The 26,368-nt window shown below is 38.5% G+C and overlaps 1 protein-coding gene across 1 annotated transcript; it reads left to right on the top strand.

Annotated features, from left to right (window-relative positions):
- Positions 1–6,182: 6,182 nt before the first annotated feature.
- LOC125010706 (deoxynucleoside triphosphate triphosphohydrolase SAMHD1-like) lies at positions 6,183–13,789 on the top strand. The gene is made up of 16 exons (XM_047589472.1): positions 6,183–6,366; positions 6,670–6,716; positions 6,961–7,121; positions 7,275–7,390; positions 7,817–7,887; positions 8,328–8,486; positions 8,599–8,699; positions 8,875–8,983; positions 9,072–9,163; positions 9,290–9,405; positions 10,165–10,304; positions 10,813–10,845; positions 10,939–11,007; positions 11,142–11,246; positions 11,332–11,468; positions 13,024–13,789. The coding sequence occupies exons 2-16, from the start codon at positions 6,678–6,680 to the stop codon at positions 13,061–13,063; spliced, it is 1,488 nt and encodes a 495-aa protein (XP_047445428.1). The 5' UTR covers positions 6,183–6,366; positions 6,670–6,677; the 3' UTR covers positions 13,064–13,789.
- Positions 13,790–26,368: the final 12,579 nt, after the last annotated feature.

Raw genomic sequence — 26,368 nt, 5'->3', positions numbered from 1 at the left:
ATACATTTTCAGACAAATCTTTTCCAGATGTTACTTCTCTGAGCAGGATAAAGTAGTAAGAAATCAAGGAACATTGCTTATGAAAGACAAAGCTCTATCCATTTAATCAACTTTCCAATTCTCGTGTCTCTGTAAACACGGAGCCTGCAAACTGTTCTTATAAACAGTTCATGCACTTAAATAAAATGCATTTGCAAAAGAAAAACACTCAGCACAAGAGGATATGATAAAGCTTTAGTGAAATACAAGGCCGGGTTTACTTTTTGTTATTTACATGAAAAACAACAAACCAAATGGACCACTGACAATGATACATGCAGTCTTTGTCTTTTGTTACCTAAATTGCCTTTCACTAAGTACTTTTCTAGACCCAGTCCTCGTGTTTTGCAGATTTTTCCCCTTGTCTAATGGGGAGAGTCAATCATTGCTGTCAAGTACAAACCTCCCTTAGTTCTCAAAAAATACTCCAGGGTTGAGGACTTTCTTGGATTATAAAATGTCTTCAATAACGTCTTGTGTTTCTTAAAAAGCTTCCCAGCATATGGGTTAGTGCAAAGTCAAGGTGAAACAAAGCAAAACCCACCAGCAGGTCTTGTTTAGATACAAAGAGGACTGGTACGGCGTCTATAAACATAGAGCTTACATTATACCACCCACTTGCATAGTTTTAACGCTTTAAGTATTCCTGCAGTTGTATAGAGTCTACAGTTTGCTTGACTGATGGCTGAAAAGCACTTTAGCCAGTACTGGCTGAAGCCCAGTGCAGATGGTGACTTTTCAAAACAGTCATTATCTTCCATGTGGGACCGTTCTGTTGCATGAATACCTAATATATGCACAGGTGTGAAAATCTGTAAATGTCATGCTGGCTACAGAAGTAGTTTCAGTGGGCTCTGCCTTGGACATTTTCTGTTGCGTTGCACTGTTGCTTAATAGGTGCGATGTTGACAAAACAGTGTCACCTGAAGGCTCCCACAGAACTGCATAAAGACAAAAAAAATGAAGATCTTTAAAGACATGTTTCAGCAAAGCGAACTCAGGGAACTAGGCCTCACTGTTTATAATATACTGTATTTAACTAAAATTAATTTAGCTCCAATAGCAACAACAGATTTGTGCGAGTTGACGAGAGGACTAAATGGAGCTAATAACTGCAGAAACAAAAAGAAAAATTGTGGTTTTAATAGGTCCTTGCATTTATTGTACATTTTGAGATAGTCGTGTAGACAAATCTTTATGTGACGCATAAATTCCCTGTTGAACGATGACTCTTCAACTGTGGAAATGTGGATAATCTGGTGGAAAGGAGAAGAAAAAAAGACCTAACGGAAATAAGCAAATATTTGATCCTCTTTGGTACAGTGCCTACTGATAAATATGAGGTTCTCCACAACCACAAGGAAAATTAGGATTATCGATGGTTTAGTCAACATCTTCATCTTTTTGTACATATTCTCCTTTCAAATCCCCCACCATATTTCAGTGAGACCCAAATCAGGCCTCCATTTCTTCTATATGAGTCACTCTTTTGCCAGTATGCTAAGGCATGTCATCCTGTTTAAAGGCCCACCTCAGGTTCAACTTCAGCTTTCAGACAAATTCTCTTGATGCCGAATTCATAGTTAAATGAATCACTGTAAACCACCAAGTTCCTGATTCAACTGGGAATCCTTCCAACAACACACTTCACAGTTGGTTAAGATTCTTCTCCTGAAAAACTGCCTTTTGTCTGCCCCAGCCAAACACATTATTTTTAGTTTTTGCCTATATGTATATTGACAAACTGTAGATTTACTATAGTGTTCTTTATCAGCAGCAAAGGCCTTTTCCTTTGCAAACCTCCTATGTGAGACAAATCTGTGCAGCCTCTTTCTGACTTTTGTAAGCACAAAGTGCACGGAGTCAAAGTGCATGATGGCACATAAACAAGTAAAACTGAATTTTATATTTTCAGAAACTAACTTTCACTTTGAGTCCTTACAAACTCTCATCTACTTTGAGGGGTTTCAACATTTCAGGGGTGTTTGAGTTGTTGGCTGCTCCACTAAAGAGATGAATGGAATGATTTAATTTAGGGTAAAAGCAAATAATCTCAATATTTCTTCTCATCCCATTCCCATCCTTCCCACTAAGCCCAGAACCAGGATCAATAACTGAGGAGGTCAAGACGCTAAACAAAGACTGGGCTTCTACAGAGGAGCAGCTTAAAGTTGTGTATGAGCCTCCTGTCAGTCACATTGATAATCTCCCTAAACATCATGGACTTAATGTCCAAGGAATTTAAATATCTTGAAGAATTTCAAATATCGGCAATAAATACTAATGCAAACCAAGTGGAAAGGGTTCACATTTAAGCCTTAAGGCCAAGAGGCTTTTCCTTCAACTCCCTCACGTGTGGCTTCAGTGAACAACAGCACTGAGTCCTTAGTGGTTTTTAGGCTCCTTACTGGTGCTCAGGCAGTTAGGGAACAGTGGCATTACAGTGGAGAAACCCTTCAGTACTCGCATGTTGTGGCCAAAGAGCCCATGTAGTAGATTTGTAGCACATTCAAAAAGCAACATTTGAAGAAGTAAAAACCAATAATCACACTGCTCAATTTAAAATCCTCCGCATAAATTCCAGCACTGTAAAAATACCAGGCACAAACACAAATATTTTCAGGCAAATGTATGCAGTTAAACAGAAGAACACAGTATGAGATTGTTATTTACACAATTTTATGAGTTTTATTTGAATGCTCTGTGGTAGGTGTATGTGCGTTGTACTTCTACATTTATATTACCTTTACATGATTATTTATTTATTTTTTATGTGTACTTTAGTGTATATTTTGTTGGTTTATTTGTATTCAAAAATAAAGTTAGAACAAAGGCAACTGGACTTGTCATCTGTGGACACTACCCAATAACTTAACTTAGAGCTGGTTGCCTTTATTTAGTCTTTCTTTTTTGGAAATTCATGAAAATAGTTAAAACATATGAAAAAAAATATAACTGTTTATCTTCACATTACTAAATGACCAGTTACACAAAACTGAACCCAAACAAGTAAAGAATGTCGCCCTCTTGTGGCCGTTTTATGTACGTGGTCAACAGTTTGAGGAACAGTGGGTATAAAAGTAAGTGGATAAGTATGCACATATTATACAGTAGTTTAACAATGGGTATAAGCAGTGATGTCGGTAAAGCCTTACTAAGCAACAGGTTACTCTAATCTGACTACTCTTATCCAGTAACGAGTAATCTAACGCGTTATTATTTCCTAACCAGCAATCAGATTAAAGTTAGGCATCCAAGTTATTGTGCATTACTATTTTTCCCATTTTATATTTTATCCTTCTGTTTGGTCTCAGGGAGTGACGTCACGTATGCCACAAGTCATGTTTTCAGCATGAGGACAACTCACTTGTAAAACCATGCAGTTACACTTGTAAACAACAATGGAGGGAGGAGCCAGATGGCACAGCTTGGAAGTGGAAGGGTCACAGGGTCCAAGAGAAAACAAAACAAACAAACAAACAAACAAAAATATTCATAAAAGTCTCTAAGTCAAGACTTTGGCGCAAAATCACAAAAGAAGTTGGTCAGGCGGTAATTTGTAGAGGAAATGCTGCATTTTTTTAAAAAAAAACATGGAACACTACAATAACTACAGGCCCATGTCCAAGTTACCTTTCCAAGTCACCTTACCATTTCAAAGACTCTGCAAAAAGTTGTCTTCTCCCAAATCTCCTCATATTTGACCACCTTCAACATGTCTGAAACTCTCCAGTTTGGTTTTAGATCACTATGATATAAAATAAGCAATGGACGCTAATCTGGATTTAATAAACCCAGTCTGGTCGCGTTGCATTCCTCTCTGAATTTTAACAAGCAATCAATTTCATTTATTGTATACAGGTCTGACTCATTCCACCCCTTCTTGGCTGCAATTAGTGCAAAATGCAGCTGACTGTTGAATGCTCCCTGTGAAGTCCAGAGTTGACTTTAAAATCTTTTCATTTCTATTTTTTCCATCCCACCTTAAGTCCTACCTCACTATTGAATGTTTTAAATCACATTCAAAGTGCTACTTTTTCTCTTTTAGTTTGGTCTGTGGTTGCCCTATGATTAGTTCTGTCTTATGTTTTATTGTATTATAATTGTATTATTATGTTTTATTTGATCACCGTTGGTTTGGTTTTTATTGGTGTTTGATTGTTATTGCACCAATAATAATAATTATTATTATTTCCTTAATGATTCCTCATGGGGAAATTCCTTGTCTGCATTTTTGACCCATCCATTTGTTTACACAGTAGTGTGTACAGTTGGAGCAGTGGGCTGCAGCCTCAGGCAGGCCATGCCAGGGGAGCAAATTGGGGGTTAGGTGTTATACTGTGCATACTGTGTTCTTCTGTATTATTGGGTTTTACTTGTATGGAAGCAGATGTTTATCTGCTCTGACTGGAAAGCACTTTGGGTCAACTTCTGTTGTTTTTAAATGTGTCATATAAATAGAGCGACTTGTAAAGTGACTTGACTTCCTTCTCTTTTTGAAAGAACACAAGTAACTCACTTGAGAGAGTAGATAAGTGACTAAGCTACTAAGTAATTAAGTAATTAAGGGCACCTCGAGGCTGGACAAAGTGATACAGAAGGCAGGCTCTGTGGTGGAGCTGGAGTCCCTGACATTGGTGGCAGATGCAAGGACCTTTAACAAAATCTGGAGGATTATGAACAATGTCCATCACAAGCTCATTGACAGGCTGCTGTCTCTGTCCTGTTCCACTTTCAACTTCCATCATCTATCAGGGAGCCATAGTGGGACCTATCTCTATTGACTGGCACCCAGCTTGAGAAGGGCATAGCAATGGGGTGCTCCATATCTCACATCCTCTTCACAATTGCGTTTGAGGTAATCCTGGTGGGTGGAAGACAGAGGGTCTGACAGATAGGAACGAAGACAGACCAAAGACTCCAAGGACAACTACCATGGAGAAAGGTCAAGCCATCCGTCTACACCACAGTGTTCCCTGGGAGAAACAAATTAGAGCTTCCAATGCAGTGAATCTGCATAGGGTACAAAAAGGAGAAGGTGAAGCTTATATTCGAGCTGAGAGACTCACCGGCTATCCAAACTGCCAAACTCTAGCACTGAACAGGATGAGGGTGGATTGAAAGTCATTGATTTCTTGCAAGAGGACAGAGCTGGCCTAGGATGGGCAACAGCACCAAAGAGATGGTCCACAGCCACCAAGAAAGAGAGGAAGGATACTGTCATCTCTGAAGTTGCCAGGATGGAAGGTCAAAGATGTGACCAAGTACCACCAAGACAGATGGACTGCTTGGAAGGCCTTGACTAATATGACCATCACTTGGCCTGACACGTGCAGGACACCTCAGACTACACTGAGTTTCTGGGAGGAACTTTTGGCTCTCCTGGAGGAAGGATAAGGCATGGGGAAAGGAAGGATCCTAAGCAGGCTGTCTGTCTGTACCATTGCCCCAACACCGAGAGAATAATGGGACAAAACATCGAGAAAGGTGGCTTGTGGCTGATGAACCTGCAGCCTGCACGATGCCATCACCTGAGGCACAACAGGGAGGAATGCCAAGCGGTTGGATTCACCATCTGGCTTCGTCTGAACAAGTTTAGAGGATAAATAAAAAATGGATGTTGCCTGAGAACACTGATACTGTATGAATAAATCTGACATAAGATTTTAAAGAGTTTTAAAGAGATTCAACGTAATGATCAAAATGCAATGTTTCCACACATACGTTATGTTAAATAATGACTTAAGGGTACTTAACAATAACTTACTTCTGCACACCTGCATTTTCTAGTGACATAAAACAATGAAAAATAGTAAAAACACAAACTGGCTCAGCAGAAAGAAGATTAGATTGACTGTTTCGACCAAACTAAGCACTATGTTAGCTGTACCCTGAGCACTGCACACCATTATAAATGTTTCACCTTCACTGAAGCTTCCTTTAAGAGGCCGGTTGAAGAGTACAAAGTCCTTCCTCTTCTCTTTTTGAAAGAACACAAACCACTCACTTGTGCGCGTGTTTTGAAAATAACTGCCCAGCACGCAATATGGCCATAAACTACAGTCATACCGGTACGGACATTGCCCCGGTGCACAAAGTCTGCATCAGGTGGTATAGATATACACACACAATTGAATTGAAGACATGGTTGTTTGTCAAGGTCAGAAATGAGGAAGACATTTACTATTAATCTTGTGAAAGCAGTGTGTGAAATGTTTTCAGAATGAAGGCAGTGACCAATCTCATAGGTGTGGCTAAGGTATAAAAGGCTGGTATTAAAACCCTGCACATCCCTGCAAAAAGAAGGACTTGAAGATTTATCCAGAGGTGAGTTTTCTGGTTTGTACTTAATGATTAAATAATTACATTTTCAGCTGATATAAAGCCTACTTGTCTCTATTAAATGCATATTCTTAAAATAAAAACTTAAAATAAAAACCTTGCTAGCAGTCTTAAAGTTGTCAGTGCAGTCAGTTGTCAGTAAAGTTGAGTGCAATGGGCATAGAGTAAGAGTCACTCCTAAAACGTGATGACAACATTGTAAAAACTAAACATAAAGCAATAACGCGGCAACAAAGCAGTGTAAGAACGATAACCTGAATGTTTTTTGTATTTTCTCATTTTATCTAGGGATTATAATGGCAGCAAGAAAAGATGTCAATGAAACACCAGGAAAGGTAATACGAGGCTATCATCACTAAATGAATCACAAATTTAAGGTTGTGTGTGTTTATTTTCTGTTGTTGAGTCCATTCTCACTCTACAACAAATGTGATGTTCAGACTGGAAAAAGTAATGACTCAGATTTCACTATGAAATTCATCAAGTCTTCAGTTCAGAGTCCTCAGAGTACAGTACTAACTGACATCTGTGTGAGAACTTCACTGTGTCTTATTTTATTATTTTATTTCCTTTCACCAGGTGTTTAATGATCCCATCCATGGTCATGTGGAGTTACACCCACTTCTTGTCAAAATCATTGACACACCTCAGTTCCAGAGACTACGAAACATCAAGCAGCTTGGAGGGGGCTATTTTGTTTACCCTGGAGCATGCCACAACCGCTTTGAACACTCCATCGGGTACGTCCTCATTGAGACACACCAGCACACTGTCCAGATTAAGGGAAAGACTGATGTGTGACAACAAGCACCAACTGAGGAAATGAAATCAAAGCAAACAGACAGTAGAGGCATAATCATGTTTACATGTGTGTGCTCTATTTGTTGACACAGGGTGGCATACTTAGCAGAAGAACTTGCAAAAGCTCTGCAATCAAGGCAACCAGAACTCAACATAACTGATAGAGACATCCTTTGTGTCCAGATTGCAGGTCTTTGTCATGACCTGGGTAAGTGATACACACCTCTCTACTTCTACATGTATTCATTGATGTGACAGATAATAACAAATCTATTGTGTAATGTGATGTGTTTCTCTTTTTAATGAAGGAAAGAAATGTTCCCTCAGATGTTATCATTTTAGTGTAAAAATGTACAATGATGCAGTATTATATTTCACAGTATATTGTGATAGAAAAATAGTCTTTCTAAAAACGTGTTTTCTTTTAATGTTTAATGAAAATATAGTTGAAACCTTTTCTACATTTAATGGAAACTATTCCACACCATTTTCTTTTTCTTTACTTTTTCAGGCATGTTCATGTGACTTTTTGTTTCACTGACATAAACAATGATACAGAAATTATTTTGGCGAATATCAACACAATATAATATTGATGTATTCATTCATTTATAATTTTTTTCTCCATATCTAGGACACGGGCCCTTTTCTCACCTCTTTGATGGGAGGTTCATTCCTGAGGCACTGGGAAACCGAGACTGGAAGGTTATTATTTCTGTTGTATTTGATGTTTGAGTTAATAGCACAGAACAAAACTGCAGCACAATATATGTGATTGTGTGTGTGACTGTAAGTGTGTTTTTTCGAGAAAATCTTTTGAGGAAATCTTAAAGTTGATCCTGACATTGTTAATTATGGCTCTAATGAAGCAACACAAATTCAACACCAACACCAAAACCTTAACTGTAGAAATGAAAAACACATTATAGTGAAAATATACTGAACAGATTTAAAGAGAAATGGGTCTGTCCAAAAAGAATCTTGTACATGTCATCAGATTTTGTCTTCACCTTTCCCACACATCATGTGCATAACTCTGGATGTAGTTTTGCAGGGGTCAAAGGGTTAGAGACCTTCTACTGGAGAATTAAGCTACTGCATTTTTATTTTTAATCTCTGACCATTAAACTTCTCATTCCTTGTAGCATGAGGATGCTTCTATAGAAATGTTTGATCACCTGGTGGAATCTAATAATCTGAAAGAAGTGATGGAGAGTTATGGATTGGTCCTTCCAGATGACCAGCTCTTCATCAAGGAGATGATTAACGGTTCTCTAAAGGATCCTCAAGCAGCTCAGGCTGAGGTACTGTCATTAATAGTAATATAATATAATACTAATACAGTGAAATCAGTCAGTATCATCTGTGCTGCAGGTGTCAGTATCTAACTCCACTGTTCTACTGTTGTCTCCACAGTGGCCGTACAAAGGACGCACGAGGGACAAGTCCTTCCTCTATGAGATTGTGTCCAACAAGAGAAACGGCATTGATGTGGACAAGTTTGACTACTTTGCCAGGTGGAGACGCTTTAGGACAGTTCACTTTGTGGTGCATTGTGAGGAGCTACTGTGTATTGCTTCCCATGAATAATTAAAATATTCTCCTGACTAGTTTTAATTTACATACTAAAGGTTTGAAGAGTTTAACATAATACATAGAGTATATTTCTACTCATATATCTTCTCACTTCAGGGACTGCCACCACCTGGGCATCCAGAACAACTTTGACCACTGGCGTTTCATAAAGCTTGCCAGGGTTTGTGAGGCGCAGGGGGGGAAGCAAATCTGCTCCAGAGACAAGGTGTCTACTCCTGATTTTTATCTTCTTTAAAACAGCAATGAATTAACCTGATTATCAGTGACTAAACTATACTCAGTACTCTCAACAGGAGGTGAGCAATCTGTACAACATGTTCCATACAAGGAACTACTTACACAGAAGAGCCTACCAGCACAGAGTAAAAGTGAATATAGAGATCATGTGAGTTCCTACCCCTCCCATGTTGGTACTCTATAGCTATTAGCTGTTAGCTTTATGATTCTCTTTATTCTATTGGATGAAAATTGTTATTTAATGTTAATATTGTTTGTTGGGTCTGTTTATCAGGATCAAAGATGCCTTCATGAAAGCAAATGATCACATCAAGATTCGAGGTTCAAATGGGAAGATGTTCAAACTTTCTGAGGCCAAAGATGACATGGAGGCCTACAGCAAGCTGACAGGTCAGTGGAAGCTTTTATGTTTAAAATATACTACAGGCTAAAAACATCCCCTGTCTCTGCAGTGTTGTATCCCATACTATGTTTGCTTCATTCACATTACTAATAGAGGTATAAAACCATTTGTCAGCATTGTCAGTGCTAGATGACTCAGTTATTAATCACACACAGATCCACTACTGAGGTGCTGAAGTTGATTTCACAGCCTAAAACATCTAAATGTCTTGATGAGGATCAGAACAGCTATCAGACATTTCAACATGAACCTATTGAATATCTGAATATTTATCATTGTTTCTGTGTTTCACACTATACGTTCCCACTTTTAACAAGTTTGGCTAGGTTTGTTGGAGCACAAAATTCATCTAAACTCACAGAGTAGGACAAGTCAACTGGTGCCAAGTAATTTCTCTGTTAGTGACAACAAAATATGACTCCATTGGGCACCTATAAAGGTGACTCTTGTAGGCACTGCATAAATATAAAGGAATGCAAACTATTCAGTGACCTCAAAACCAGCAAGACGTAAGATACCAAAACTATTTTTTCAAGGTAGATGAGTGCCTTGGACTTTTCTTTTAAAAGAGCAGGATAAAGTCCCAATCAGTCTCTAATCATGGGCAATTAGAAGGCCAGACTTAATTATTTTTATATTTTTTGGTTTAGAAAATATGACGCAAAGACAAGAATTTTCCCAAGTACTCCAAGTTAAGAGAGAGTGGTGACCTGTCTACTCTTGCTTCATTTCTGTTTGCTCTGCAGACCACTTGTTTGACAACATACTCTACTCTGAATCCAAAGAAGAATCCAAAGGAGAATCAAAAGAATCAACAAATCTTGCAAGAGAGATTCTTCACAGGATCGTCTCTCGAAAACTGTACAAGCTTGTGGGTAAAGCCAAGGTGTGTAGAGATGTGTTCATGTTCATTCTGACACACTGTGTATTTGAGTTTATGTATGAAGTCAGTCAAACATTTTGAAATTGCAGGGTCTAATGTAACTGTTTCAGTGGTAAAATGCAGTTACTTGGCGTGCATGAGAAGTGCTTTCTAACAATTTCCATTGATATCTCTGTACGCAGCAAAGGGATGTAAAAATGGCAATGGAAATGAAACAAGCTTCACACACTCTCATGTTAAGCTATTTGGAGAAAAACCTTATTTGTGGTGTATCAGTACAGCAGGTGGCTCCTGATAGGTGACAGCCCATTAAATAGCATCTTTTAAGCCTCTTTCTGCTTCCTGAGATAACTTCTTTCCAGAAACCCAAATTTTATATCATCCTGTCAGACAATATTTTCATCTGGAGCAGGTTTGAGGGGATTCACTCTAATTTTTGCAGCTGTCCACTTGTTAGTGAGTAACTCACTGTGTCTTCTGCTTTTCACTTCCCACCCTTCCAAAATTCAAGAATAAGGACCATCCAGAAAGGAAAATAGAAACAGTAAGAAAACACAATGAAGAAGATTTGAAAACAAATAACAACAAAACTGTTAAGAGAATTATAAAGACACGTGGTCTCTCTTCTGTCTGTCAGGCTACTATTGAAACTTTGAAACAGGAACTGACTGAGGCTGGAATTCCACCTGATGACTTTGAAGTTGTTGTGAGTGTTTCATATAATCTCTTCGCTGCATTTTTCTTCAAATCTGTTGATTGTAACATGTTTTCTTGCCTCCACTGGGTGATATTCATTAGTGACTATAAACACAAGTTTCTCTGTCACACTTCTTCTTTTAGGTCATCACTTATGACTATGGGATGAAAGACAAGGACCCTCTTGCCAACACATATTTCTACAGAAAGGAGAACCCGAACAACGCATACCCAATCCACCCAAACCAAGTCTGAACTACATCAGTTTGTAATTCTTTGTAAGATGAGTTTGGCTACATCTTCATTTACTAACTTATGTCGTTCGTCTTGTCAGCTGCCCAGATTTCTTCCAGCGCGTTTTTCTGAAAGCATCATTCGGGTTTACTGGAAGAACATCGATGAGACAAATCTGAAAACTGCCAAAGACAAGTTTCGTGGATGGTGCAGGAGCAAGGGATTTCAAGTACTGAGGTAAGATTTATATCTAGTATGTTAACTATGATATACACTCTGACGCTTTATTAGGTACACCTGTTCAATTGCTCGCTACACAAATAGCTCATCAGTCAATCATGTGGCTGCAATTTAATGCATTAAGTCATGTAGAGGTGATCAAGACAAGTTGCTGAAATTCAAACCGAGCATCAGAATGGAGAAGAAAGGGGATTTAAGTGACTTTGAACGTGGTATGGTTGCTGGTGCCTGACGGCCTGGTCTGAGTGTTTCAGAAATGCATAACCATCTCTAGGGTTTACAGAGAATGGTCCGACAAAGAGAAAATATCCATTGAGCGCCAGTTGTGTGGATGAAAATGTCTTGTGGATGTGAGAGGTCAAAAGAGAATGGGCAGGATAATGCACCATGTCACAAAGCTCATACCATCTCAAACTGGTTTCTTGAACATGAGTTTACTGTACTCCAAAGGCCTCCACAATCACCAGATCTCAATCCAATAGAGCACCTTTGGGATGTGGTGGAATGGGAGATTCTCATCATAGATGTGCAGCCGACAAATCTGCAGCAACTGTGTGATGCTGTCATGTCAATATGGACCAAAATCTCTCAGGGATGTTTCCATCACCTTGTTGAAAGTATGACACGAAGAAGAATTAAGGCAGTTCTGAAGGCAAAAGGGGGTTCAACCTTTTACTAGCAAGGTGTACCTAATAAAGTGGCCAGTGAGTATGGATATTCTTTGATGTCAGGCCAGATGTTCTGTTGAATAACAGTGACAAGCTTCAGTCCTTTACAATCAATGTGAAGGAAGGAGGAGCAGTTAAAAATGTAGACCCTTCAAAAATTTCAGAACAGACTGTTAAATCAGCAGGTTTTTGTGATTTAGAAACATCAAAGAATGAGAACGTCTGTACATTTCTTTAAAAACTTTCAAACCTATGCAACAGTATTGAAAATCAATGTGGCACATACACAGAAAAAAGCGATGGTGGCGATGAAGGTGAGATGTGCACGGTCTGTAGGTCCGGGCAAAGCACTCATGAGCACAGAGGCCAGATCAGCAGGAGAGCAGGCTGGCTAGAATACCTGTACAGGAGAACAGGTGAATGCCACAGGTAGGCGAGTAGGCGAAACACAGGAGAAGGAACTCAGAGAGGGCGGCACAAGATAATGTGGCCTGGTAGAAGCCAAAGCAACCATCTAACAATGAACAGCAGGGAGTCTTGGAGAGTGGATGAGCAACACCTGGGGCTGCCTGCAGGGGGAAAGTAGCCACGACCAGACACACACAAAACACAGACTGGGGAAAGAAACATGTGGATCAAAACAGACAGGGTAAGATTGCCAACAAACACAGGGACAGGAGGGACTGCCATAATGAATCGTGACAACATTTTTATGTGTTGTCTTTGGGCTATTTTCAACTAAATATAGGCTGTTATTTTCAGGTACAAGGCTTCTTGAAACAGTCTCTTTTAATAGTTGTTTTATTTTTAATTTGTGTGTTTGTTTGTTTTTGTTGCTTCTGAATTGCATCTTGCACTGTACACTGCTCTTCTTAATTTAAAAGGAACTTGGACGATGAAGCTGAAGATGAAGTTCAAAAATGAAAAAGGAAAGAAACACTCTCACTCTGGTACAGTGAGAGTGAACATGATGAAAAGCATTAATGTACAAAAACTCTAATATACTTGACACTGTTTTAACACCTTAAAGAAATCAGAAGAGTATATACACATGAATTATTACTTATTCAGGCCTGTACTCAGCTTTTATAGACCCAGTATATCTTTATTTCAGTGGGATCATCCTTTATATGACACATATACAATATATAACCAAATCACTACTTTAATTCAGGTATCAGTCACAGACTTGTTTCTATGTTCTCAGGAACTGTGAGGCTTTTAAAAGAGGTGAACCAAATGTGCGACAGAGTCATTTAATGTGAATATTTAGTTTGTGTTTGGGGTCTAATTATTAGTTTTTGGTTTTAATGTTAAATATAATATTCAATGTGTAATTTTATGAAATATTGTGATTGGGGTTTTCATCACATTCTTGTTTGTAAATTAGTCACTGTTCATTGTTACTGGCTTCTTAATATGAAGAAATGAGACATCATGGGAAGCAAAAGGAAATAAGATCATAATCATTCAAACTCAAACCATTATATATTACTATCATACCTTCACTGTATTAAATCCTAATAGCTCAGCTCACATATAATTAAGGCATAGTTTGTGTATTCTTGTGATGGGCTCACTTTTGAGCCTTCGAATTGTACTCCGGTTCAGATGATCAGTGGTGTCTGGTTGATTTACAATAAAACTCTGTTTCTCTTCACCTTTGTCTCTCTTGTCATTTCCTAAGCCCCAGACCAAAAATGTAGAGATAGACAGTCTAGTACTTCTGTGGTGAGTTTGGGCATCATAAATAAATTGCCTGATTCTTCTTTTATACCAGTGTAACATGGTTGACTAAAATGCTGTACCAGGTCACAACTTTACATTAGTCTGTAGTGCCCTGTCCTGTCTATAATTTATAAAACTGTGCAAAGATTTAAAGCACTTCTGGAAGTAGTCTGATGACAAATTCCTTTGTGCAGCAAGAAACCACCAAGAAAAAGGCATCCAGAGACACTATGAACAAATTGGTTGATAAATTAAAGTAACATCACCAAAACAATCCTCACTTTACTTTTAGTGCCTACTGTATTGAGGCTCAGAAACTGTGTTCACTTTCAGTTTATCTTTGCATTTAACACGCACACAACTTTGTCCTGGCAGTAGCAGCATAAATTTCTGACAAAGCTAGAGGACAGGATGAATCCATCTGAGACAGAGAGGTTCAGTGGTGAATTAAGACGCTTTCACCAGACTAGTTTACGGTGGCTGAAAGAGCTCAACACACTGCAACTTAAGAATACACATGCAAATAGACTCATAACACCAGAAAACACAAAAAAAGGCGATGCAAGTGCAGCCTCTGGGATTTGGATACACACACATAACACAATAACTGGGGTTCTGTAGCCTTACTTTTGCTTGCAATAGTTCAGTCGGCCTTTCAATAACCCAAAAATCTGAGGGCTTTTCTCAGTTTTGATATTTGAAAATAAATAATAATTAAAATAATAATAATAATAATAAAATATTAAATGTCCTAAAATGCGGCAGTGGCCCAGGAACTAATCACACAGAACAATGCAACACAAAGTTTAGTAATGTAATCATTTAACAAACACAACTTGAAATGTAAAGTATACCAAAGCAGACACTTACACTTCAGCAATCGTCGTTCCACGTGTTTTAGTTTTCCTCACTTAGCACCGAAGTTAGCTGCTAACCGTGGTTGGCGCCTGTGTGTTAACATCGTTTTGATTTAAGCAACAGAGTGTCCATTACAAACTTTGCAACTCACAGGCCCACATCCCGCAGAAGGAAAAACACAACAACCCAAAATGCACTTCGCGGTAAAACCAAACAAGGCTCAGTGCTGCCACCTTGTGACCAAAAAGTGTCTTTGTACATTTCTGTGTTTCAAGATTACAAAGATTACATAGAAAAGGAGAACAACGTAAGCAAAGAACACATTGCAATCTTACATTGTAGTGCACAATAACATCTGGGTTTATTTACCACCTGGTTACACAAGCACAGAAACACACTGCAAACTCACTCAACGTAAATGTGTACAGAGGACCCTAAAGAGAGATGCACCTTGTCTGCTCAGTGCTTAACTTGGAGATGTTGAAAGTCGCCCAGTCTTGGATGGAAAACCATTTGCTTATCATTAGCAAATTATGATCATCTGGTCAAATCACAGTTTTGATGTACATGACATTAATCGTATTAATAGACAGCTAACAAGTCAAAGTGTTAACATTATGTGAAGTGACTACTTATCTCTGCTACGAGTTATTAATTAAAGCATTAACTTGCAAGTAACTCATGTTCAGTGACGAACAACCGTAAGACAACTTCCCCTATGAAGCCAACGTTATGAACAAAATATTATGGCACAGGCCTAAAGTTTTGAGAAGGTGTTTAACCATTTTAACATATTAGAAATTATTTAAATTAACCTAAAAACATAATGTAATAATGTTTTCTTGCCTTTCACTGATTGTTTGGTTATTTTACAGTGGGTTTCACAGCAGATGTACTGAGCATCTGTCACAGAGGATTAAGAAAACATCCTGTAACAGCTTTAATATTTATCGGTCCGATCTCTGGGACGGCAACCAGAGGTAACAGTAAAGTAAAGTTTAAAACCATAATTGAACACATTGTCCAACATTTTTTGTTTGCTCCCCTCAGACCAAGAATCTAGCCTTTCTTTGGAGGATATCCTGATGTTTGCGACAGGTCTGAAGGAGGCTCCTCCAGCAGTAATAAAACCGCAGCTGTAGCTTAGCTTTCAAAAGACTTCACGCTTTCCTGTGGCAAATGCCATCAGGATTCCTATCTCACTAAATTATGAAGAATTTCAAGAAGCTATGAATTATGACATACAAAGTTCGCCAGGGTTTGGTCTTCTGTGAAGCCAAGATTTTACTGGTAAAGGTTTATGTCTGACTTAATTGAATTTTGAAGTGCTTCACACGTTAAAAAATATCCTTTAAAATGCTTGAAGGACACTCTAACAAAAAGCCTTCCTGGATGCAAGAATGTGCCTCCATACAGCTCATTATGTTTTCTTGTAGTTTCCAATATTTCACTTTCTGCAGGGGTATTACACCTAACTGACAAACAATCATAAAGTATGCTTTAAGTCCAGGCAAGTCTTTCAGTGACACATAATGTTCAACGGGCTATGTCCAGTGGGTGGAGTCAGTCTCACTTTGTCTCTGCAGTTTGGCAAAATGAACCTGAAGATTGTCGTCACCACAGAGACAGGGTAAAGCTGGCAGAATGGTCTCAAACTGTTGCAGGTCTTCCTGTAGCGAAGGGAAACCACATTCCCTTCCATTACATCTGGAGTCAGTTAGAAATTGAAAAATTGTCAAAGTACAGCCAATTTCATCATTTAAAACTTCAAAGCCAAGACAAAAATGGAACATAATGTAACAGTAACTTCAGCTAAGAAGTCCTTTCACTTTACTAATAATGCTGACTCCACCAATTTTCTCATCTCATCTCATCTTCCATACCACTTAATCCTCACTAGGGTTGCTGGGGTCACTGGAGTCTATCCTAGCCTCAGGCGAGAGGCGGGGTACACCCTGGACAGGTCGCCAGTCTATCGCAGGGCAAACACATAGAAAAACAACCATTCGCACTCACAAGCACACCTAGGGTCAATTTAGAGATTTAGATTCAACCTAACTAGCATGTCTTTGAAGATGGGAGGAAGCCGGAGTACTTGGAGCAAACCCATGCAGACACAGGGAGAACATGCAAACTCCACCCAGAGGTGCATACAGCAGAAGCAGAGATAGTAGGAATTTTCTATGATCATTTACTTTTAACAAACTAAATTTGTTTATTTTATTTTATTTTTTTATTTTATTGTTTGCACTGACAGACATACAATCATGAAAAATAAAAAATAAAAGTACATAAGTGTAAATGCAATGCAATGTGTACTGCATGCAATCACACAGTGCATGGGATGAATACAAACATGACTTCAGTGTTACCAGAAGGGCAGTGGGAAAGACGAACAGGCCGGATGGTGTGGTTGTCCAAGAGTTTTTGGCAGTCATCAAGCTCTTTCTGCAAGATTCCTAAGAAAGTATACCTCAGAAGGCACTTCTCTCTATAATTATAGACTGCTAACAAATTAAATAATTTAACCAATTTAATCTAACATCACTATTGTGATTTGGCCAGATGACTTAGACAGGTTATAAGGAATGATTTCATCAGTATGCCTATATTCAACTAAAATACTCAATCAAAGACTAGGCGAATGCCAACATCTCTAAGTCAAGCATCGAGCAGACAAGGTACATTGCTCTCACGGTCCTTTGTACACATTTCCGTTGTGTGAGTTTGCATCACGTTCTTTTTATGTTTGCTGATGTTATGAGTCTATTTGCATGTGTTTTCTTATGTTGCAGTGCATTGAGCTCTCTCTGCCACTGTACCATCCTGATCCAGTACAAATAGAAAGAGGTAAAAGAAAAGTCAGTACTTAATTAAATACTTGGTCAGGTTGCACAAAACTGAACCCAAATATGTACACAATGTCGCCATCTTGTGGCCGTTTTATGTAAGTGATCAACAGTTTAAGGAACAATGGGTAGAGAAGTAAGCAGATATTAAGGTATGCATTATACAGGACAGAAAAAATGAGTTTCTCTTATGTTATGTTAAGATGAAAAGAAATATAATAATAATAATAATAACAACAATAATAATAATAATAATAATAATAATAATACCCTCACTGATTCAACACAGAGAAATTCTTTACATCAGATGAGATGTGACAGATACTCTTTATGTGGTGATTTTTATCAAAACGTCTCACAATGAGACCTTCAGTAATGTTAAATTGTTTTTGGAGATATTATATAAAGATCTATCTCTAGTCTCCAGTCTAGTTTTGCCATTTCTTTCATTAATCTGTGAATAAATATCTTTAAATGTAACATAATGATCTGAAGAGCAGGCACTCCCTGAAAATGTTAAGATACACATATTTTTAAAGAGCTGAAAACAGGCTTGCTTTTGAAGTTTAGAAAAAAAGGAAAACATTTATTAATCTTATCTATGAAGTATGTGAAATATTTTTAGAACAAGGGCAGTGACCAATCTTGTAGGTGTGGTGAAGGTATAAAAGGCTGGTATTAAAACCCCAGGTAGTTGTCTGTGTGGTCTGTCCTGATCAGTTTTAAACTCTGGGATAGAATATTATTCATCACACTATCCTGAAATACTGTATCTTCACAGCACTTATCAGGTTTACATGAGTGAGAAGCAGATTTGACATCTGACATCTTCTTGGACATCCCTGTAAAAAGAAGGACTTGAAGATTTTCATGAGTTTGTATTTAATGATTAAATCATTTCATTTTCAGCTAATATAAAGCCAAACTTGTCTCAGTCAAAAATTATTATTTATTTAGTCACTTATTTATTTATGGGCCCTTTTCTCACCTCCTTGATGGGACGTTCATTCCTGAAGCATTGGGAGGCCAAGACTGGAAGGTTATTATTTCTGTTGTATTCGATGTTTGAGTTAATAGCACAGAACAAGACTGAATCACAATATCTGTGCGTGATTGTATGTGTGTGTTTTTGAGGCAATCTTGAAGGTGGTCCCGACACTGTTAATTATTGCTGTAATGAAGCAACATCAATTCAACACAAAACCTTTTTGAATTAAAAATTTAAACATAGGAGTCAAAACGAACAGAACAGATTTTAAAGAGAAATGGAGCTGTCCAAAAAGAAGATTGTACATGTTGTCAGATTTTGTGTTCACGTCATGTGCATGTATTTATACAAGCAGCCAAGAGGCCAGAGATCTTGTACTTGAGAAGTGAGCCACTGCATTTTTATTTTTAATCTCTGACCATTAAACTTCTAAAACCTTGTAGCATGAGGATACTTCTTTAGAAATGTTTGATCACCTGGTGAAGTCTAATAATCTGAAAGAAGTGAAGGAGGGTTAGGGACTGAACAAAAGAGATGAAACCTTCATCATGATTAGAGGTTCGGGCTAGATACTGTCAATACTAATACTGTGAAATCAGTCAGTGTCTGTGCTGCAGGTGTCAGTATATAACTCCACTATTCTGCTGTTGCCTCCTCTGTGGCCGTACCAATTGTCGTAACCGAGGGACAAATCCTTCCTCTATGAGATTAGCGGTAGCTGTGAAAATAAGAAAGCGAGCCTATACACAGCTCTGAACCGGCAGGACGAGGCTTTTTTGCTCTCACACACCTGGAGCGACCTTCAGCGGCGGGCCGACAGCATGGGGCGGTCTCAACCTGCAAGCGCGGACAGGTTGACTCCGCCTCTGATAACGTCACCACATTTATCATCTGATATCAGCTGGTGAATCAGCTGTGGATCAGCTGGTGAATCAGCTGACACATGCCTCACGAAACAGCCTGCACACCTGCCAGGAAAAACACAACAACCCAAAATGCACTTCGCGGTAAAACCTAACAGGGCTCAGTGCTGCCACCTTGTGATTAAACAGTGTCTTTGTACATTTCTGTGTTTCAAGATTACAAAGATTACCTAGAAATGGAGAACAACGTAAGCAAAGAACATATTGCAATCTTACATTGCAGTGTACAATAACATCTGGGTTTATTTACCACCTGGTTACACAAGAACAGAAACGCACCGCACACTCCCACAATGTAAATGTGTACAAAGGACCCTAAAGAGAGATGCACCTTGTCTGCTCAGTGCTTAACTTGGAGAGGTTGAAAGCCGCCCTGTCTTTGATGGAAAACCATTTGCTTGTCATTAGTAAATTATGATCATCTGGTCAAATCACAGTTTTGATGTACATGACATTAATGGTATTAATGGACAGCTAACAAGTCAAAGTGTTAACATTATGTGAAGTGACTACTTATCTCTGCTACGAGTTATTAATTAAACCGTTAACTTGCAAGTAACTCATGTTTAGCGCCGAACAACCGCAAGACAACTTCCCCTATGAAGCCAACGTTATGAACAAAATATTATGGCACAGGCCTAAAGTTTTGAGAAAGTTTTTTGTGGATGCTGCCTGCAAACACTGATACTGTATGAATAAATCTGATATAAGATTTGAAGACAATTGAAGAGATTTAATACAGTGATAATTAAGATAATTATCTCTCACTCCCTGAAAATGTTAAGATACACATATTTTTAAAGAACTGAAAACAGGCTTGCTTGTGAAGTTTAGAAAAAAAAGGAAAACATTTGTTAATCTTATCTATGAAGTATGTGAAATATTTTTAGAATGAGGGCATTGACCAATCTCGTAGGTGTGGTCAAGGTATAAAAGGCTGGTATTAAAACCCCAGGTAGTTGTCTGTGTGGTCTGTCCTGATCAGTTGTATTAAACTCTGGGATAGAATATTATTCATCAGACTATCCTGAAATACTGTATCTTCTCAGCACTTGTCAGATCTACATGAGTGAGAGGCAGATTTGACATCTGACATCTTCTTGGACATCCCTGTAAAAAGAAGGACTTGAAGATTTTCATGGGTTTCAAAAGTTTCATGGTTTGTATTTAATGATTAAATAACTAAATTTTCAGCTAATATAAAGCCTACTTGTCTCAGTCAAAAAAACAAAACAAAACAAAATCTATTAAGTGCATACTTTTGAAAAAATAAAATAAAAACCTTGCTAGCAGTCTTCAAGATGTCAGAATTAAACCTGATGACAACTTTGTAAATACTATGTAAAGCAATAATGCAGCAACAACAATGACCCGAATGTCTGTCCTCTCTCTTGTGTTCCTTCTTTTTTTGTATTTTCTCATTTTATATAGGGGTCATAATGACAGCAAGAAAAGGTGGCGATGAAGCACCAGTAAAGATAATATGAGGCTATCATCACCAAATGAACCACAAACTTAAGGTTGTGTGTGTTTAATTTTCTGTTGTTGAGTCCATTCTCACTCTACAACAAATGTGATGTTCAAACTGGAAAAAATAATGACTCAGATTTCACTATGAAATTCATCAAGTCTTCAGTTCATAGTCCTCAGAGTACAGTACTGGCTGACATCTGTGTGAGAACTTCACTGTGTCTTATTTTATTGTTTTATGTCCTTTCACCAGGTGTTTAATGATCCCATCCATGGTCATGTGGAGTTAAACCTACTTCTTGCCAAAATCATTGACACACCTCAGTTCCAGAGATCAGAAACATCAAGCAGGGGGCTATTTTGTTTACCCTGGAGGATGCCACAATGAGTATTATATATGGGGCGGCACAGTGGCTCCGTGGTTAGCACTGATGCCTGGCTCAGGCCTTTCTGGGTGGAGTTTGCATGTTCTCCTGTGTCTGCATGAGTTTTCTCCGGGTACTCCGGTTTCCTCCCAGAGTGCGAATGGTTGTTTGACCCTATGTTAGCCCTGAGATGGACTGGCAACCTCTCGTCCGATGACAGCTGGGACAGGCTCCAGGAACTCCAGTGACTCTAGTGAGGATAAGCGGTAGAAGATGAGATGAGATGAGTATTATATTTCACATTACATATTAAAAATTTCGATTCTTTTTAATCACAGTTTCTTCAAGTCTTTCAAAAAACTAGTCTTTTAGTTTTTTTCTCAAAATATGGTTGAACGCTTTCAACTATATTTGAATTCCATGCCATTTCCTTGGGACTTCTATTGATTATGTAGCATTGATATAAACATTGATGCAGAGGTGTCTTTTTCTAGTACCAATACAACATTAGAATCAACCTTTATTTATTTATTTAGTCACTTATTTATTTATGGGCCCTTTTCTCACCTATTTGATGGGATGTTCATTCCTGAAGCATTGGGAGATCAAGAAGACTGGAAGGTTATTATTTCTGTTGTATTCAATGTTTGAGTTAATAGCACAGAACAAGACTGAATCACAATATCTGTGCGTGATTGTATGTGTGTGTTTTTGAGGCAGTCTTGAAGGTGATCCTGACACTGTTAATTATTGCTTTAATGAAGCAACATCAATTCAACACAAAACCTTTTTGAATTAAGAATTTAAACATAGGAGTCAAAACAAACAGAACAGATTTTAAAGAGAATGGAGCTGTCCAAAAAGAAGATTGTGCATGTTGTCAGATTTTCTGTTCACCGTCATGTGCATGTATTTATACAAGCAGCCAAGAGGCCAGAGATCTTGTACTTGAGAAGTGAGCCACTGCATTTTTATTTTTAATCTCTGACCATTAAACTTCTAAAACCTTGTAGCATGAGGATTTCTATAGAAATGTTTGATCAGCTGGTGAAGTCTAATAATCTGAAAGAAGTGAAGGAGGGTTAGGGACTGAACAAAAGAGATGAAACCTTCATCATGATTAGAGGTCCGGGCGAGATACTGTCAATACTAATACTGTGAAATCAGTCAGTGTCATCTTTGCTGCAGGTGTCAGTATATAACTCCACTATTCTGCTGTTGCCTCCTCTGTGGCCGTAGCACTTGTTTAACCGAGGGACAAATCCTTCCTCTATGAGATTAGCGGTAGCGGTGGAAATAAGAAAGCGAGTCTATACACAACTCTGAACCGGCAGGAGGAGGCGTTTTTGCTCTCACACACCTGGAGCGACCTTCAGCGGCGGGCCGACAGCATGGGACGGTATCAACCTGCAAGCGCGGACAGGTTGACTCCGCCTCTGATAACGTCACCACATTTATCATCTGATATCAGCTGTGGATCAGCTGGTGAATCAGCTGACACATGCCTCACGTAACAGCCTGCGACACCTGCCAGAAGACAGAAGGACCTCAGTGGAAACATGTCCGGTATGTTTCAAACAACTTAAAAGTGTTCGATAAAAAAGAAATAATAATAATTAAAAAAAAATCTATAGACTCTTCATCCCCGTTAAATCAACAGGTTTTTGTGATATATAAACATCAAGGAATGATCAGAACATTTGTACATTTCTTTAAAAAATTACAACCTACGCAACAGTACTTAAAATCAATGTGGCACATACACAGAAAAAAAAAAGATAAAAACAAAAAGTCTAGAGGAAAATACCAGCACACACCTGAACTAATACACTAAACCACCCGCACACAGGGCGTCTCCGGTGCATGGTACTTTTCAAACATTGTATGATAAATCAAATAACATTTTATGACAAACATTTTATGACAAATCAAATAACATTTTATGACAAACCCAACCAACTTGATAATTGTTTGGAAACTGTGTTTCAAAAACAACTACAAAGCTTCTTATAGCAGTCTCTTTAGGCAGGTGGTTGCATCTTCCTTTTTTTTTTTTAACTCGTGTGTTTGTTTCTGTTGCTTTTGAATCACATCTCTCACTGTACACTGCTCTTCTTACTATTAAAAGGGAACTTGGCCAGTGAAGCTGAAGATGAAGGTCAAAACTGAAAAAGGAAAGAAACACTGACACTGGTACAGAGAGAGTGAACGTGATGAAAAACATTAATTAGGACAGAAAACTTTAATCTACAAAAACTCTAATTTACTTGACACTATTTTAATGCCTTGAAGAAATGAAAAAAGTACATACACATGAATTATTGCTTATTCAGCCCTGTACTCAGCTTTTATAGACCCAGTATATCTTTATTTTAGTGGGATCATTATTCTCTCTTTATTAGACTCATTTCAATTTGCAGCTTTATATGACACATATACAATACATAACCAAATCACTATTTTACAGTATGTGTTGTTGACCACCAGATGTGGTTCCTTAGAACAAATGTTTGTTGTGTTCAGGTATCAGTCACAGACTTTCTACATTCTCAGGAACTGTGAGGCTTTTATACAGATTTTGTCACATTTTCCCAACCTCCTGAATCACTCATCACCCATGCTTTATTCCTCCACTGAATAGACCGAGAGTCATTCTTTTATACCACTTCATAACACTGTCCATTTATCTGTAATTTTCTCTCCTGTATACAATGTGTAGCACTGTGCAAAGATTTTAAAGACTTCAGGAGGGATCTGATCCCAGATTCTTTCTGCAGCAGGACATCGACCCCAATCTAGACAGCCAAATTCCTTCAATCAAGCAATCAAAGCCCTGATCTCAGCGTCACTGAGTCTGTCTGGGATCCTACAAGCAACCAAGGCAGATTAAATGCAGAGAAGAACTGTAGAAACATCTCCAAGATGTATGGGCAGAATAAACATATCGAGCATGTATCTTGAAAATCAGTCGATTCGTGACTCTAATTAATTCCGAACGAAAAAAAATGGAATTCCTGTAGAAAAGTTGTCAGAAATCAAGTCAAGTAACGTGCAGTAACGTTAACAAATGAGTCTGTCACTCACTGACTATCACAACACAGGATCAGCTTCTGTCATGTGTTTTTTGTGAATTACTGCAATGATCCTGTTTACAGAAGTTTTTTATGGCACTTACAGTGATTTCATGTCAAGACTTGACTGTGCAAAGACCTTAATGTCCTTTTAATTAATATTTAATTACAAAGATACGCCCTTGCAATGTTCATAATGATAAGAATAACTGATAAGAGATACCAAGCGCGTGGTCATTATATATTTTATGGCCACTGGGCTGCTGTGTGCTAAACACGAGAGATAAGATGAGCATTCACGTTCGTGATCCACCTGTAGAAACTCAGATAAACTCTTTCGGTTTGACCAGTAGAAACATGAACTTTGTCACACCAAACTTATAGGGTACAAATGTTTGTCCAAAACAATTCATCATCTATATAGCAATTTCCGTGACTCGCCAGTCGTCAACTTTGGCCAGCTTCCAGGCCATCTGTGATAAACAGATCATGCTAGAGAACCAGTGCATGAAAAGAAGAGCTGAAGTGGCGAAACTACCAGAGCACCCACCAGAGGGGCCGCTGCCCACTGCTCCAACTGTACACATTACTGTGTGTAAACAAATGGATGGGTCAAACAGCAGGACATAATTTCCCCTCTGGGATCAATATAGTATATCAAAAAAAAATAAAAAATAAATAAATCTTTTCACACTGACATGACAATGTAGAGTAACTGATCATTCTGGTTCAGGAGAAGATCAGCTTTGTACAATGGTGCTAGCTCCTGCTAGCTTCTTAGCCACACAGCTAACGGTACTTTTGAGAGTAGGACGAACAGACGACTGTTACTAGTCTTTTGTGGTGTTTTTCAAGTGTAACATTTTGGCACAGTTTGCCTTCACTGCTGGTAGTTCTTTTTGGGTTTGATGTGTCTTAAGGCAACATCCTTGTTTGCTCTAAGTCCCTTCTTTCACTCTCCAGTGAGGAAAAGCCTCAACTATTTTAATCCGTGTAGTTGTTGGCTTGCTTTTTAGATTATGATACTTCAACTGAAAGCTGTAAGTTTCTTTTTCTTATCTGGAGCTCCATAAACTTCTCTTGGGTCCTTATAAAAGATCTCTGTCATATTTCCAGTTGCCATAAATCTTGTAATTACTACAGATACCAGATGGTGGTTGACAACTTCCTGAAGTCCTTCACGGCCTTGTGCTGCCTGACGACCTGAACTTAGTTGAGGATCAAATTGCTGGACCACTGGACATTAATACAGGCCAGAAGGTACCTGCCAGTTATTCCTTTGTGTCGGCAGCATCCCTGCTTCTACCTTCTATCGCAGAGCTAACAGAGAGAGACAGACCAAATAAGAGAAGAAATATACAGCTAATACATACAGCAGAAGCTGAAGGATGGTGCATCCTGCACTAAGGAGGTGTGGGATGGCAGCAAAGCAGCCGGTCCAGACACACTGTCCCCACGACTACTCAGGGGCTGTGCTTCAGGGCCTGCGCGTCACTAGGTATGATTAATACCTAGTGACAGTCTCAAGTGAAAAACAACCTTGTCTATCCTGACATTAATGGCATGTGCTTGAAAGTCATCACACATTCCAAGCATAATCTCCTCTGTAGGTTTTCACACATCTGTACTTATTTTAAAGAGAATGCAAAGGGTATAAAGTACATATAAGATTATATAGGTTATTAGTATTTTTCTGTTACACTGTACACCTTAGGATGGCTCCCCTACAGCAGAAGACATCATACATCTTCCCTGTTCCCAGTTCTTCCCTGTTCTTTAGAATGTGACTTTTATCCTGTTTTGTCTTCTTTTAGGAATAAAATGCAATCTACCATTTTATCACGGGCAATCAAGCACTAAAAGCACTTTATTATGGACAGTCAGCAATAGCATTTACACTTTACCGGCCATTTTGCAATAAAAATCTTATATGTGCAATTGCCACTTTATATAGACCTCTGGAAATGAATTTCTAGC

Source organism: Mugil cephalus, chromosome 1, assembly GCF_022458985.1.
Source record: "Mugil cephalus isolate CIBA_MC_2020 chromosome 1, CIBA_Mcephalus_1.1, whole genome shotgun sequence".
Lineage (NCBI taxonomy): Eukaryota > Metazoa > Chordata > Actinopteri > Mugiliformes > Mugilidae > Mugil > Mugil cephalus.
The sequence above is the reverse complement of the archived record's forward strand: the minus strand, read 5'-3'. Positions and strand labels throughout refer to the sequence as shown.

Excerpts from the sequence above, each read along its gene's own strand:
- LOC125010706 (XM_047589472.1), top strand. The coding sequence starts at position 6,678 with ATGGCAGCAAGAAAAGATGTCAATGAAACACCAGGAAAG. Across the intron at positions 7,122-7,274 it reads CGCTTTGAACACTCCATCGG|GGTGGCATACTTAGCAGAAG; the intron begins GTACGTCCTCAT and ends TTGTTGACACAG. Across the intron at positions 9,406-10,164 it reads GGCCTACAGCAAGCTGACAG|ACCACTTGTTTGACAACATA; the intron begins GTCAGTGGAAGC and ends TTTGCTCTGCAG.